The sequence below is a fragment of the Aspergillus viridinutans genome, assembly GCF_018404265.1.
Source record: "Aspergillus viridinutans IFM 47045 DNA, scaffold_1, whole genome shotgun sequence".
NCBI classification, from domain to species: Eukaryota; Fungi; Ascomycota; class Eurotiomycetes; order Eurotiales; family Aspergillaceae; genus Aspergillus; species Aspergillus viridinutans.
The window spans coordinates 5,675,583-5,688,223 of record NW_025091217.1 but is presented as its reverse complement, the minus strand read 5'-3'; the positions used below and the strand labels follow the sequence as shown (position 1 = coordinate 5,688,223).

General features: G+C 50.6%; 7 protein-coding genes across 7 annotated transcripts; 4 read left to right on the top strand and 3 right to left on the bottom strand.

The window, feature by feature from the left end:
- Positions 1 to 337: 337 nt before the first annotated feature.
- Positions 338 to 913, top strand: Aspvir_001687 (uncharacterized protein; the record flags this gene model as incomplete). The annotated part of the gene is made up of 1 exon (XM_043266805.1): positions 338 to 913. The coding sequence occupies one exon, from the start codon at positions 338 to 340 to the stop codon at positions 911 to 913; it is 576 nt and encodes a 191-aa protein (XP_043122740.1).
- A 21-nt stretch (positions 914 to 934) lies between these two features.
- Aspvir_001686 (putative MFS transporter) lies at positions 935 to 1,995 on the top strand (the record flags this gene model as incomplete). The annotated part of the gene is made up of 2 exons (XM_043266804.1): positions 935 to 1,711; positions 1,744 to 1,995. 2 exons carry the CDS (start codon positions 935 to 937, stop codon positions 1,993 to 1,995), a joined length of 1,029 nt encoding a protein of 342 aa, XP_043122739.1.
- Positions 1,996 to 2,151: 156 nt separating this feature from the next.
- On the top strand, positions 2,152 to 3,396 carry Aspvir_001685 (TauD/TfdA dioxygenase family protein; the record flags this gene model as incomplete). Its single annotated transcript, XM_043266803.1, has 4 exons — positions 2,152 to 2,791; positions 2,840 to 2,965; positions 3,010 to 3,246; positions 3,290 to 3,396. The coding sequence occupies 4 exons, from the start codon at positions 2,152 to 2,154 to the stop codon at positions 3,394 to 3,396; spliced, it is 1,110 nt and encodes a 369-aa protein (XP_043122738.1).
- A 198-nt stretch (positions 3,397 to 3,594) lies between these two features.
- Aspvir_001684 (putative rhamnogalacturonase) lies at positions 3,595 to 5,330 on the top strand (the record flags this gene model as incomplete). The annotated part of the gene is made up of 8 exons (XM_043266802.1): positions 3,595 to 4,030; positions 4,077 to 4,155; positions 4,361 to 4,412; positions 4,458 to 4,589; positions 4,633 to 4,846; positions 4,892 to 4,949; positions 5,004 to 5,197; positions 5,242 to 5,330. The coding sequence occupies 8 exons, from the start codon at positions 3,595 to 3,597 to the stop codon at positions 5,328 to 5,330; spliced, it is 1,254 nt and encodes a 417-aa protein (XP_043122737.1).
- A 474-nt stretch (positions 5,331 to 5,804) lies between these two features.
- Aspvir_001683 (FAD-dependent oxidoreductase) lies at positions 5,805 to 6,501 on the bottom strand (the record flags this gene model as incomplete). Its single annotated transcript, XM_043266801.1, has 2 exons — positions 5,805 to 5,942; positions 5,998 to 6,501. 2 exons carry the CDS (start codon positions 6,499 to 6,501, stop codon positions 5,805 to 5,807), a joined length of 642 nt encoding a protein of 213 aa, XP_043122736.1.
- A 42-nt stretch (positions 6,502 to 6,543) lies between these two features.
- Aspvir_001682 (uncharacterized protein) lies at positions 6,544 to 7,233 on the bottom strand (the record flags this gene model as incomplete). The annotated part of the gene is made up of 1 exon (XM_043266800.1): positions 6,544 to 7,233. The coding sequence occupies one exon, from the start codon at positions 7,231 to 7,233 to the stop codon at positions 6,544 to 6,546; it is 690 nt and encodes a 229-aa protein (XP_043122735.1).
- Positions 7,234 to 8,684: 1,451 nt separating this feature from the next.
- On the bottom strand, positions 8,685 to 9,707 carry Aspvir_001681 (DUF3632 domain-containing protein; the record flags this gene model as incomplete). The annotated part of the gene is made up of 1 exon (XM_043266799.1): positions 8,685 to 9,707. One exon carries the CDS (start codon positions 9,705 to 9,707, stop codon positions 8,685 to 8,687), a length of 1,023 nt encoding a protein of 340 aa, XP_043122734.1.
- Positions 9,708 to 12,641: the final 2,934 nt, after the last annotated feature.

Here is a 12,641-nt window from a genome sequence, read left to right as displayed (position 1 = left end):
CCTAAGCTAATTTAATATAGCTTCAGGATTCTACAATTGACTTGTGTATCTGTTCTTACCTGAAAGTGGCTGCCAGCCTCCACCGGAGCTCATCATCAGGGCCTGGTATGGCGAGCAGCTTATCATGGTCATGGTTTTTCCATCAATGAGAGGATGGTAGACTCAGAAAAAGACTTCTGATTAGATTGACTTGATGATAACAAAGTACCCGGTGATGCCATTGACACTTACATGACAACATCATCTGTTATTCCGTGACATTGCGTTGATCTCACATAGCTATCACCATTATTTCATATAAGAGGCAAGTCCGGCTGTAAATGTTGCCCAATGCAAAATGGCTGGCCCAATCTCAGATAGTGATAAACAAGGGACCAAGGATGGCACCACCATCCACCTTGTCGAGCCACAAGAGCAGTCGCACAGCAGGTCCTTCTTGTCCCTCTTTAAGCGGACGGAAAAAGTCGACCTGGATGCTACAGCAACCACAAAGAGCGTCTTCGACGACCCTGTGCTGGCCAAATACTACCTCCCACATCCACAATATGAGAACCTGCACCGATTCGATCCTGACTTCCGGTGGACCTATCGCAAAGAGATAGCCGTCAGACGCAAGACGGACCTCAAGATCTTCCTCTGGATCCTGGTGATGTTCTTCGGCCTTAACCTTGACCGGGGCAATCTAGGCAATGCGTCTGCCGATAGTCTTCTTCCGGACCTGCACATCAACACCAACGACTTTAACAACGCGCAGAATATGTACCAGATCGGATTTCTGATTGCGGAGATCCCCTCTCAGATGGTCGGCAAGCGGCTTGGCCCTGATCGCTGGATCCCCGTGCAGATCATCCTCTGGAGTCTGGCCTCCGGGGGACAGTTCTTCATCCACAAGCGGGCCGGCTTTTTCGCTTGACGGTTCTTCCTCGGGTTCTTCATGGGCGGCTTCATCCCCGACGCGATCCTGTACCTCTCCTACTTTTACAAGAAGACAGAGATGCCGCTGCGCCTCGCTTTCTTCTGGTTTGTCAATTCCCTTTCCGGCGTGATCGCCTCCTTCATCGCGTATGGGGTGCTGCACATGCGCGGCGTGGCGGGACGAGCCGGCTGGCGGTGGCTCTTCCTCATCAAGGCACTGATCAGGCTGGTCATTGGTGTTTCCAGCTTCCTGTTCCTTATCCCCGGCCCAACCCAGACAGCCACCTGGTGGAACCCGAAAGGGTACTTCACCAAACGCGAGGAGAAGATCATCGTTAACCAGGTCCTGCACGACGACCCCTCCAAAGGTGATATGCATAACCGACAGGCGCTGAGCATGGGGATGCTCTGGCACAGTCTTAAGGACTATGACCTCTGGCCCATCTACATTATCGGCATCCTGTTCGAGATCCCCACCTCCCCGCCGAAATCCTACCTAAGTCTCTCGCTCCGGGCCATCGGCTTCTCGACCTTCCAGACGACCCTGCTGGGAATTCCCGTCACCGTCTTCGCGGCGCTCAATTTGCTGGTCGTCATCGCGCTCACCGATCGCTTCCACCAGATCGCAGCCATCGGCATCCTCACGCAACTCTGGTCGCTCCCGCTTCTGATTGTCCTGTACACTTCCGCCAGGACCCTCTCCCACTGGGGCCTCTACGCAGTCACCTTTGTGCTCCTGGGCTGGCCCTCCCCGCATGCAGCACACGTTGGCTGGTGCTCGCGGCTGAGCAACGCTGTTCGCACGCGCTGTACAACATCACCATCCAGCTGTCTGGGATCGCCTCGTCAAATATCTACCGCGAGGACGATAAGCCGTACTACCGGCGGGGTAATTCACAGTTGATTGCAATCAATGTTGCCACGATCGTGGCGTACGTGTTGGCCAAGGGCTACTATGTTGCCAGGAATCGGTGGAAGAAGCGACTCTGGGAGGCGATGAGTGAGATTCAGAAGGCAGAGTATCTCGAGACGACTACGGATGAGGGGAATAAGCGGTTGGATTTTTTGTTCGACAGTTAGTGGTTTCAAGTTGATAGCCTGTAGCAATCCGGAAAAAACATCAAATTGGCTTGGATGACGCGAGCAGACCACCAACAAGCAGCATCCCACCGGAGTTACCTTCTGCTATAAAGTAGATAAATCCTTCGTAGCATGTCAGACAACAGTATCACCAAAATGACTGCCAACGAAGTGCAGCTACCCCCCAAACCGGCCAACCTCCCTCACCCGGACTACCACACGCCCCGGGGTGTCTCCCCCCTGGAGTCCGTCCGCGCCGCAGGCCTAGAGTACCCGAACTACACCCCCTTTAAGCTCCCCAATCTCACCACGCACCCCTTCACCCACCGCGGACACCATGCCGATCCCTCCAAATCGCGCCTCCTCTCCGCCGCAACGGAAATCATCCACCTCACTCCAGACATCGGCACCGAGGTCGCAGGCCTGCAACTCGCGGCCCTCACTCCCGCCCAAAAAGATGACCTGGCGCTCCTAGTCGCCGAGCGGGGCGTTGTCTTCTTCCGCGACCAGGACATGGACGTGCACGAGCAGATCGCTTTCACCGCGTATTTCGGCGAGCTGCACATCCACCAGATGGCGGGTATCATCCCCGATCTCCCCTGGGTGCACCCCATCTACAAGGACCAGACGGCGGTGAATGGCCGCTCGCATCAGATCTGGCATTCGGATGTGAGTTACGAATTGCAGCCGCCTGGTCTGACCATGCTGCGAATGGATACCCTGCCTGCCGCCGGGCCGGGGGGTAGTCTAGCGGGGGGTGATACAATCTGGGCGAGTGGGTATGCGTTGTACGAGTGTATGTTCGTTCGCAACGTTTCTTTCATGGAGGATGCTGACAGTTTAGCGCTGTCGCCCAAATTGAGGGCATTTCTGGAGACGCTCAAGGCGAAGCATAGCGGGCTGGAACAGGCGGAGAAGGCGCTGAAGACAAATGGCTGTCTGCGGCGGGATCCGATCGAGACCATTATGAGTTAAACTGCCCTTTATGTGGGTGACTGTTGAGGTACTGAACAGAGAAGCATCCTGTCATCCGGACGCACCCTATCACAAAATGGAAAACGCTGTACATCAATGAGAACTTCACCAAGGAGATCGTCGGCATTGAGAAGAGGGTCGGCGATACGCTGCTAGACACGCTTTACCGGACCATCGCCGAGGCGTACGAGTATCAGGTGCGGTGGAAGTGGACGCCGAACGCGGTGGCCATCTGGGATAATCAGGTGACGTTCCATACAGGGATCTTCAATTACTGTATGTCTACCTTCTTGTTTTGTCGCTCATGCTGACAATGTAGTTTCTCACCTGCGGCATGGATTGCGCGTTGCGCCACAGGCTGAGAAGCCGTATTTGGATGGGGAGTCTAAGACACGCAAGGAGGACTTGGAGAGTAGGATGCGTTGAGCACCAAAAGTCAAGTATAGTATAAATAGATAGCTCCAATGTAGTGATGGTGCCATCCATACTAAAATGGCACCAGTACTATACATGACTCAGTGGAAGGAAAATTACCATGAACTGATCTCCATTGCGTCATGGTCTCAGTATATAAATGCCTGAACAAATTTAATCCAATATCCTAGCATCCATCTTGCAAACACCATGCTTGTCCTTTCTCTCCTTTTTATCCCGTTTGGTCTGGCAGCGGCCCAGCTCATCAGCCCTGTAGGCCCAACCACTGCTCTCTCAGAAAAGACAGTTGAATGTAATATCCTCAGCTATTGTGCTGTTGCCAACAACACCACAGATATCTCGGCCTCTCTTGAATCGGCATTCAATGAGTCTGTCCGATTTAACCCCAGCAGCAAACTTGTTGTCCCCGAGGGTCAAAACCTGATCTCCCGCGGCGTCATGCTCAGCAACGCGACCAACTGGGCGTTTCAGCTGGATGGCCTCATCACAGCAGCGTATGGGGGGAATTGGACCATTGATCGTGCGTTAATCCTTGAGGGTTTGGCCGGTGCAGATGTGTTGAATGCTACCATTAATGGGGAGGGTGACCAGAAGTTTTTGTTAGATGTCTTGGTCATTGTCAATGGTGAGCGTCAGTCATTATTAGTAGTGAATGTAGACTGACAACGTAGCTGTCGACTTTGAGTTCTACTCATCCAACGGTCTCAGCGCCTTTCAAGGGCAAGGATATCTTTACCGGAATCTGAACAAGTATATTACCGCCACAATGTTGTGTGATAGAGACCTACAGACCGGACAGCACCGATCGTCCCCGTCTCATTCATTTGATCTCACCAACAAACACCTCCGTCCATGACCTGATCTTGGTCGACAGCCCAAAATTCCACATTGTGCTTGACTTTGCCGTCAATGTAGAAGCATAACATCTTACCATCCGGGGTGCCAATCTCGGCAGTTACAATGGCATCGATGCGATTGGCACAAACTATCACATTCATGACAACAAGGTATGTTTTTGTTCATTCAATGGCCTAGACCCAGCTGACCATCAGGTCACCAACCGCGACGAATGCGTCTCCGTCAAGAGTCCCTCCCACCACGCGCTGATCAAAAACCTGGTGTGTAACCAGGCCGGCTCGGGCATCTCCATCGGCAGCCTCAACATCGCTGAGATATCAAACATAGTACGTCGGCCCCCTCCGTTAACATTAATATGCTGACCCACAGGTCGCACAAAACATTAGTATCATCCAGGGGAACAACATTGCCTTCATCAAGACCTACCCCAGCGGCTCCGGCTACGTGACCAACGTCACCTTTTCCAACTTTCAGTCCAAAGCAAGTCTGTACAGTTTGGACATCAACCAGTACTGGCAGAACACGATCAAGCCAGATACAGGATCCATCACATTGAGCAACCTCATCTTCCAAAACTTTTCAGGTAGGGCTTTCTTTCCATCCTGACTACGTTGTTAATGTCGTCCAGGCTCCGTGGCAAATGGCATCCAACAACCACCACTCTACATCATCGCCAACGACCTCACGTACGCCACCAACGTTACCGTTGAGAAGTTCACTGTTTAGACCAAGTCCGGCAGCAGCGTCGTCAATAAGATCAGTAATGTCTTTAGCCATGGCAATGACTCGTACGGTCTGAACAATGGCCTTGTCTCGCTGGGCGCTGCGGAACAACCTCACATGTATATGAGCACATACACCATTACCGCCTCGCCGACGGGATGGGTCGCGCCGGAGTCTCCGACCTGGGCGGCGCCGAGTACAGGATACGGAAGTAAGTGATTTGCTGTGGTGATTGCTGGTGCTAATGTGTTGCAGCTGCGTCGCCCATTCCGGTTTATACGCCTAAGCCGCTGTGGAGGCCTGGTGGGGTGGACTATGATCTGCATTACTGGGGGAGCTTTTAGTGGACATCCCGGGCAGTAGCTGGATAATTGGAAACTTCTATGACATAGCCCTTGGAAGGTTGATGGGGGTTCCACATTTTGACAGATGCTAGCTACATAGACATATTCTCTAGGATAGGCATCTCCCCCACCATCTATACATGCTTCCCCCCAACTAACCAATCCTTATACCTTCCCATGGCCATCTCAATTAAAAACCTCCCTAAATGCTCCATGGGACTATACAGCCCCGGCGCCATCAACCCAAAACACAGGCCCCAACAGCTAGAGGAGGGTCTACATGATGGCTCCGCCTGTTGTCGTCTCTTTTACCCTGACACTAATAACGAACGATGCGATGGGAAGGAATAACACAAGAGAGAACATGCAAAAAGGAGTGCTGTCTGGCTGCTGATTGGTGTAATCCCATCTAATTCTGGGATAGCTGCAGTTTTTTATAGTGCTAGTCAGTGGAGGGCGAAATGCCATGCTTGACTAATCTTCCTTTCCATATATCTTCTCGTTGATCTTTTCCACTTTTTGGTTCCATTTTTCGTCCGCTTCACCATAGTCCTCTTCGAGAAGCGCGTTTAGGATGTAGACTACACAGCGAGCAGTCCCGAAGCCCAATGCCTCCGTGTCCATAGTTGTGAACCAAAGGAAAGCCGGCCTGCGTATCCGCTCTCACCTTGACGTTCTTCCTGGTAAAAGGCCGCAAACCCTGAGCAAAGGGGTAGTGATGCACAAACTCGGCATGTCGAAGGCTGGGCATGAATTCTGCAGCCCGATCCCACATAACGCGAACCTCGGGCGAACCAGGCTCTAGATTCACCTGGTCATTATGTGGCTGGATAATTGATCCGACATAGAGAACATCGTCATTCCGGGGAACAATGAAAACGACGCCGGTGGGCGCCCCATTATTGTCCCTCTGCGCGGGAACTAGGTAGGCGTCATCCAAGTGGTTGAACTGTCCATTACGGGTGTTGTCAACTCTCAGTATGGCGCCACGGACGGGGTAAACGTCCTCGTCACCGAGTAAATCTTTAGCACCGAGGCCGGTGGCATTCACCACGGCATTGGCGTCGAAGATCTCCAATAAACCTTTACTCTGATCGCGAAGATTGCCCTTGATTTCTCGGGTCTCGAAATTGGCGCCTTTGCATTTCACCAGAGCCATGAGATATGCCATGGCCTTGTCCGTATTGATAATCGGGGCGTCATGAGTATAGCCTTATTTGAAGCCTCCACGGTAATCACGGCTGAAACTGGAATCCTTAAACTCCCTTTCGAGGTCTTCCTTAGTTCTGTACCTCTTGTAGCCATGCATTCTGTGGTTATCAACTGCTTCTTCAATGCCCTGCAGTTTGATGGCACGGCTATCGTTCGCGTTAGGGTCACGGCCAGTGTCCCTTTTGAGCTCAATTGGCTCAAAAAAGAACTGGTGGAGCTGGGTGATATTCAGTCCGAACGACCGCCCTCTTCTTTCATGGGAATTTTGTATCTCTGCGAGATTTTTGTAGAACTCGTAGCTCTGCAGCGCCCATTCTTGGTAGTGTTCGAGTGTGGACCATCCTTTACCCGCAGAGACAATCTCGGTCAACCCACAGCCACCTGGAGGGTACTCCCACAGCGCCCCGGCGATTTGCGAGGTGATGCAAGACTTCACAAAATCCTTTGTCCACGCCCACTGTTCCGCCACGAGTGTGACTCGGTATCCGGAATCAAGAAGTATCCAAGCGACGGTCAATGCGCTGACACCACCGCCCAAGATGAGGATGTGTTTGCTGTCTTTGTTGGGCTTCTCCTTGGGCTCATCGTTTGTAGATAGCTGAATTCTAGGGTATTCAAAATCGATTGCTCTACCGTCCCTCGTTATCGTCTGTCTACTTGCATGAAGAGTCACAATGCCATTGTCTGCCATGCTTATAGTGCAAGACGCTGCGACACGTAGGATAGTGTAGGGTCAGTGTATAGTGTTTCCCTTCAATGATAAAATCTGGAGTGCGAATTGCAGGTATTTTAAACAGTGGCCACGAAGGTAGTTTCCACCGCCAAGAATATACCATCTCTTTTGGCTGTAGTAATTATCCGTGACGCCGCTACCTACCCCTGCCGCTTTGTTATTGGATCCTACAGCTCAAGATTGAAGGACAGCCTCATCGTATTCATAATTTGGGACATACTGACCAACCGAGACTACAAATGATACGACCGTTAAAGGCTTGTCACAGCCTCTCTCGAGTGGCACATATGAAGGATCAAACGCGCAGATGTTCGATTTCCTCCCAAGCAAATCCTCCCAAATCGGAAATTATACTAGGGGTCCGCAATTTCCGCGGAATAATACATCTTGTCTATATTATCTATCTAGCTCCAGCTGTCTATTGGGTACTGCGGTACATTGCCGGGGTCCAGGTCTTCCCTCTAGCATGCCCTGACCGTCCTGCCGTACTGTAGTATGATTGGGTCATGACAGCATTGGCTGCGTTTTGTTGCTAATTTATGGTAGTCCACACCACAATCATACCTAATAATAATGTGCGTGATGCGTGCGATTTCCAGGCCAACTAATTGGGCCATTGCCCGGGCCCCTTTTGGATGGCCTAGTTTGAGTCATTTTCTTCCCTGCCACGTAGGAAGATCCGGTCACCTGGGCGTAATGAGGACAGTAAGGCTATTCCAAGGGCCGACAAGGACATGTAGGCTTGGTATGCATAAGACCTTTGCTCATGGTTCCAACAGGTAAATCATAATTCCTTAGCGTAGCTGAAACTGACCAGGTGCAACGTTGATTACGTTGCATGACCCGACAGTTTGGGACAGGGTGTGATAGCTATACATTAGCGCGATGTAGGTTTGACTTTGCTTTGATGAGCAAAGTCATAATCCTACCACTTACGATCCAGTGCTAGGCAGCTGCTGCAAGGTGCACCATGCATCCATGTCTAGTAGAGACCTCAGCCACCGCCACCGCTAAAGGACAACACAACAGTCCTGGTAACTGACGAGGATAGACTGGCTTAAATTAGAGGGCCTCTCGAGGATGAATAGGTGCTGCTCTTCAAAAAATCGAATCCATTCTGGCCCCCACCCGAATTGTTACCAAATCTGGTCTTGGTGGGATTCCTTACTGTATCTGGGTCATCAACCGTGAGTTTATGACAAGTAAGCAAGGAAATACCTAAGATTCGCAAGGCCTGTGTGAAGTCAGTGCGAGTCCCGGAGTATCATATACCGATATTAATCAATTTCTCCTTATATCATAAACCAGGGCGTAGAATAGCAACTCGCAATATGATCAACATGGAAGAAAGAAAAAGGACACAATAGTCCTTGGACATAGGATTTCACGTCCAGCCTAGGCGTGTGTATCTACCATTCCTTCTTCAGACCCAGGAAATCCTTGTCCTGGGTCACCGCATCGCCCGCAGCCTCAAACACCCTGAGAATCTGAGAGTTCCTCTCCTTGACATGACCTAACATAATGTCAATGGCCTTCGCAGCCTGCTCTGCAAGAAGCTTCTCATCTGCTTTAAATGCTTCATCGGCAATCTGATGTAACCGCTTAAGCCAGTATAGCCATCTCCAGGGACTAAATCCACCTGGTGCTCGTTGACCTAGCTCCGACTGGACAAAGGTGAAGCCACCTCTCCCAATGGTACTGTTAGAGCAATCATTCCATGACACATCGGATAGGAGTATGATGTTATGCCCGGCTTCTCGGATCCAGGCACATGCAGATGGGAGTAACGAAGCAATAGTAAGTACATGGATTGATAGGCGAGGATCTTCGTCATCCGGCTCATTAGAGCTGCCAAGCGGACGCACAGACTCGAATGTATTACGAAAAAGGACCAGAGCAATCTGGCAAAGCCGATCGTTCGCAACGCGCGTGGACGCAAGCTTCGCAAGGAAGGACGCAGCATTAAGACGCTGCTTTGAGCCCATTGCCCCGCAGTCATTGATCCAGGACTCTGTCATGTCCGTCGCGAGGAACGGCAGGTCATTCCAGACTGTGCCATCGGGAGTTCTAGCAATATCGATGCCACCGCCCGGTGCCGACCTCGTTAGAGGCCCGCGTCCCCGCGTCCGGAGGATGTCGAGGATCCATCTGTCTTGCTCAAAGCTTTCATGGGAGACATGTCTGGCGCATTGGTAATAGACGTACCAGAGAGAATGCAGATGCGGCTCGCAGGAATCAATGGACGCCCGGCTCCGGCAATAGCTTTGGCCCATAATCCATGCTCTGTTATGTGCTACAGATCGGAGGAGGTCGAAATCCCCTGCTCGAGCAGCCTCCTCGAAATCCGCCCGGTCCACTGGGTCGCATGCAGCGAAACCGCAAGAACTATCCCGCGGTGGTGAGCTTGGTGAGTCTCTTAATAAGTTGTGCATCCTGAGTTCAAGATTGTGAATGAGCTGGTAGTACTGATTGGAGATGAGGGTCACGAGGGTCAGAGGGGAGCGTCACAGGAGTGAATCTCTAGAAATGAGGTGACTGTTGGAGGGATGAATTGCAATGACAGTAGAGAATGGATATATTATTTATGGAAAGGGCAGGCTGAGGGATACTGCCTTTACGGCAGGCAGCAACAATATTTTGCCTCCAAATCAGACCTGTATACTATTGGTGACACTCCACTCCATCGGGGTAGGAGACCCACTGGGATCAGCAAAGGATCAGCAGAAGGAGTGTCCATGATTCGATATCTGGGGCTAGACACGCTGACTATGTAGGGGAATCCTGGTCAGACTAGACTCTAGCGCTGTAGCGCTCCATACTAGAGTTGAAAATACAATGAGGCGAATTATAGAAGTCGCGATAATAGTTCATACTCAATGTCTGGTATAGCATAGAAAACAGGAAAACATATATTGGAATGCAGCAAACTTGTAGGTGTTCCTCTACACAGTAGCTGCTTCACAATCAACACAGTAGCAGCACAGAACTACCCGCCTCAGGGAGGAGTCTTCATATCCTGACAGACGCACTTTCTAGTGTAAGAATCAAAGTAGCAATATTTATCCTCAATTGCGTCGGTACACTTTGTGTAGAAGTTAGCATACTCCTGGAGTAATGGGGTCCAGGGCAAGTTACGGTTTTGAAGTCGCAACGACAGATAGCCTTCAGCCCATTTTGTGACTCATAATGGCATTGATTGGTTTTTGGATCGCAGTCCTAGTTTGAAAGATCAGGCCCTTCGTCTCGTACCTCAATGAACCTTAGAGACTTACTCCTTTGTACTTAACCTGGCGATTGTTTTCGTTTCTGACATCCAAGTCATTTGATGTAGGAGACCCAGGGCTCGCTGGGCTGGCTAATGCTCCCAGAGCAGCAGAAAGGCAAAGTCCAAAAGACGTAAGGGTAAAAGCTTTCATGATGACGGCGTGCACCTTTGGTTACTTGAGAAGCAGGAGTGGTGTTTTGGAAAAGGGACTTGTGTTTTCATCTAACCTCCAGTATGTCGGGTCTGTAGTCATCTTATATAGACTCGATTTCAATCCATGGTGGGAGCTCTCAGACAGGACCACAGTCGGAGGTCTACGAGTCGTTGAAGGCTAGGTACCTGGGCAAACTGGCAACAAGAGTAACATACATGGGAAGATTCAGGCCATCCCGAGATGCCAAGCATCCTTCCAAGAAGGAATATGCTACATCGACCAATTGCTGGAGGCTATATTGTTAGCTGATTGTTGGTATACGCCACGGGCCAGCTCCCCAGTGGACTAGCCGCTGGCTCCTTCCCTCGAGCCGCACAAAGGAGACGGCCCAGACGGGCACCAATACAGAAAATGCATGGCCTCAGTGGATATCCCCTGGTTGGAATCTTAGTGGTGGACACGCGCCAGATCATGGGAGATCGTCGCCCGCACTAAGCGATAACTATACGCCCGTGCATTAGTGTTATCTCAAGGAGATTGCGGCACAGCCGACCAACATCAAGCTTATGTATAACAACAACAGTGTCTCTAGAAAAGTGGAGTAGCTCACAGCTTCATCATGATCGTATGATCGTCCATGACTGACGCTCAATCCATGCTGTACTTCTGACACTCGACCCTTGGCGTCTGGCTTTTGTATTGCTGTGTTTCCTGTCCATTTTCCATTCTGGGCCGATTCGGAGAGGCCCCGAAGGCAAGCTTGTACCTGGAAGTCTTCCTGCTACTCTTCTGAACGCGATGCAACATCAACTAATGCAGGACTTGCGCTGGAGGCCCGGCGGCAACGAGGTTTAGTTCAAATCGCTCAAGCACTTTGGTCATTGATCGCCATTTAACAAGGCCTTATCTTGATCCATATGGATCCATATGAACAGGGCAGGGCAACCACAAGCAACCGCAGACCAATCATGGGATAACGTAAAAGTACCTAGAATGTCAATCAATGAAACTTCTCGAGGAGAGTTCGCGGCGTAGTTCGGGTTGCTGTTTAAGTTAATTCAGTGGCCAGAGGGCACTTAGGAATACTAGCTAGATTAGGAAAAGCTATACATTTATAGAGTTGTTGGCTCTACAAAACCGCTTTAACTGAGGCCGAAGGATCATTGCTCTTTTGATACACTATGTTCACCAAGTGCATTGAACTGGACCTTGAGCTACACAGAACACAGTAACACCAAATCTACATTGTATGCCCATCCTTGATCAGATATGGTATTGAATAGTTGCTTGTAAAGTATGCTGGAGAACTGAGACATATGTCACTGCTCTACCTGGTGTTAGTTAAAAAACTCGCCCTTGCTGAGCCTGCTCCGGTGTGCTTCATGACCAGTAATAGCACCTGACAGCTTCAGAATGAGCGTTATACATACTCAGTAAATGGTCACCGCGGCAGAACGCACAACGGCCATAAAGTAGCCCTGTGGGGGGTCCGTATAATCCTTGCCTCGTGGGATTCCTGCCAACTATAGAGAGTATAGAAGGGCATGAACACAGCCGGGCGATGAACATGCCACTGTAGATTTGTCATTCCAGCCCACAGCCCCATCGAACCCTGCCATCGTAGTGGTCTATCAAGTAAATATTGAGGGTCTGATACCAATCCAGTTAATGATACGCAAAAGTGATCACGACTTCCGTCCCATGTCTCCGCATAGCCAGCGCTGTGTCGTGGGACATCTCCTGGCAAGGCGGCTTCGTACTACAATCAATACTTGATTAAGATAGCTTTGACATGTGGGATGAAGTGCGGCACGCGCTTTCCGCGCCCTTTTCACGCTCAATTTCCGGGCTGTCATGGAATATCTGCCACTAAGGACGCTGGCAGGATCCGTAACCAACTGAATACTCTGAGCAGCAATCTGATTGGGACGTGTCGGTCAATTGCAT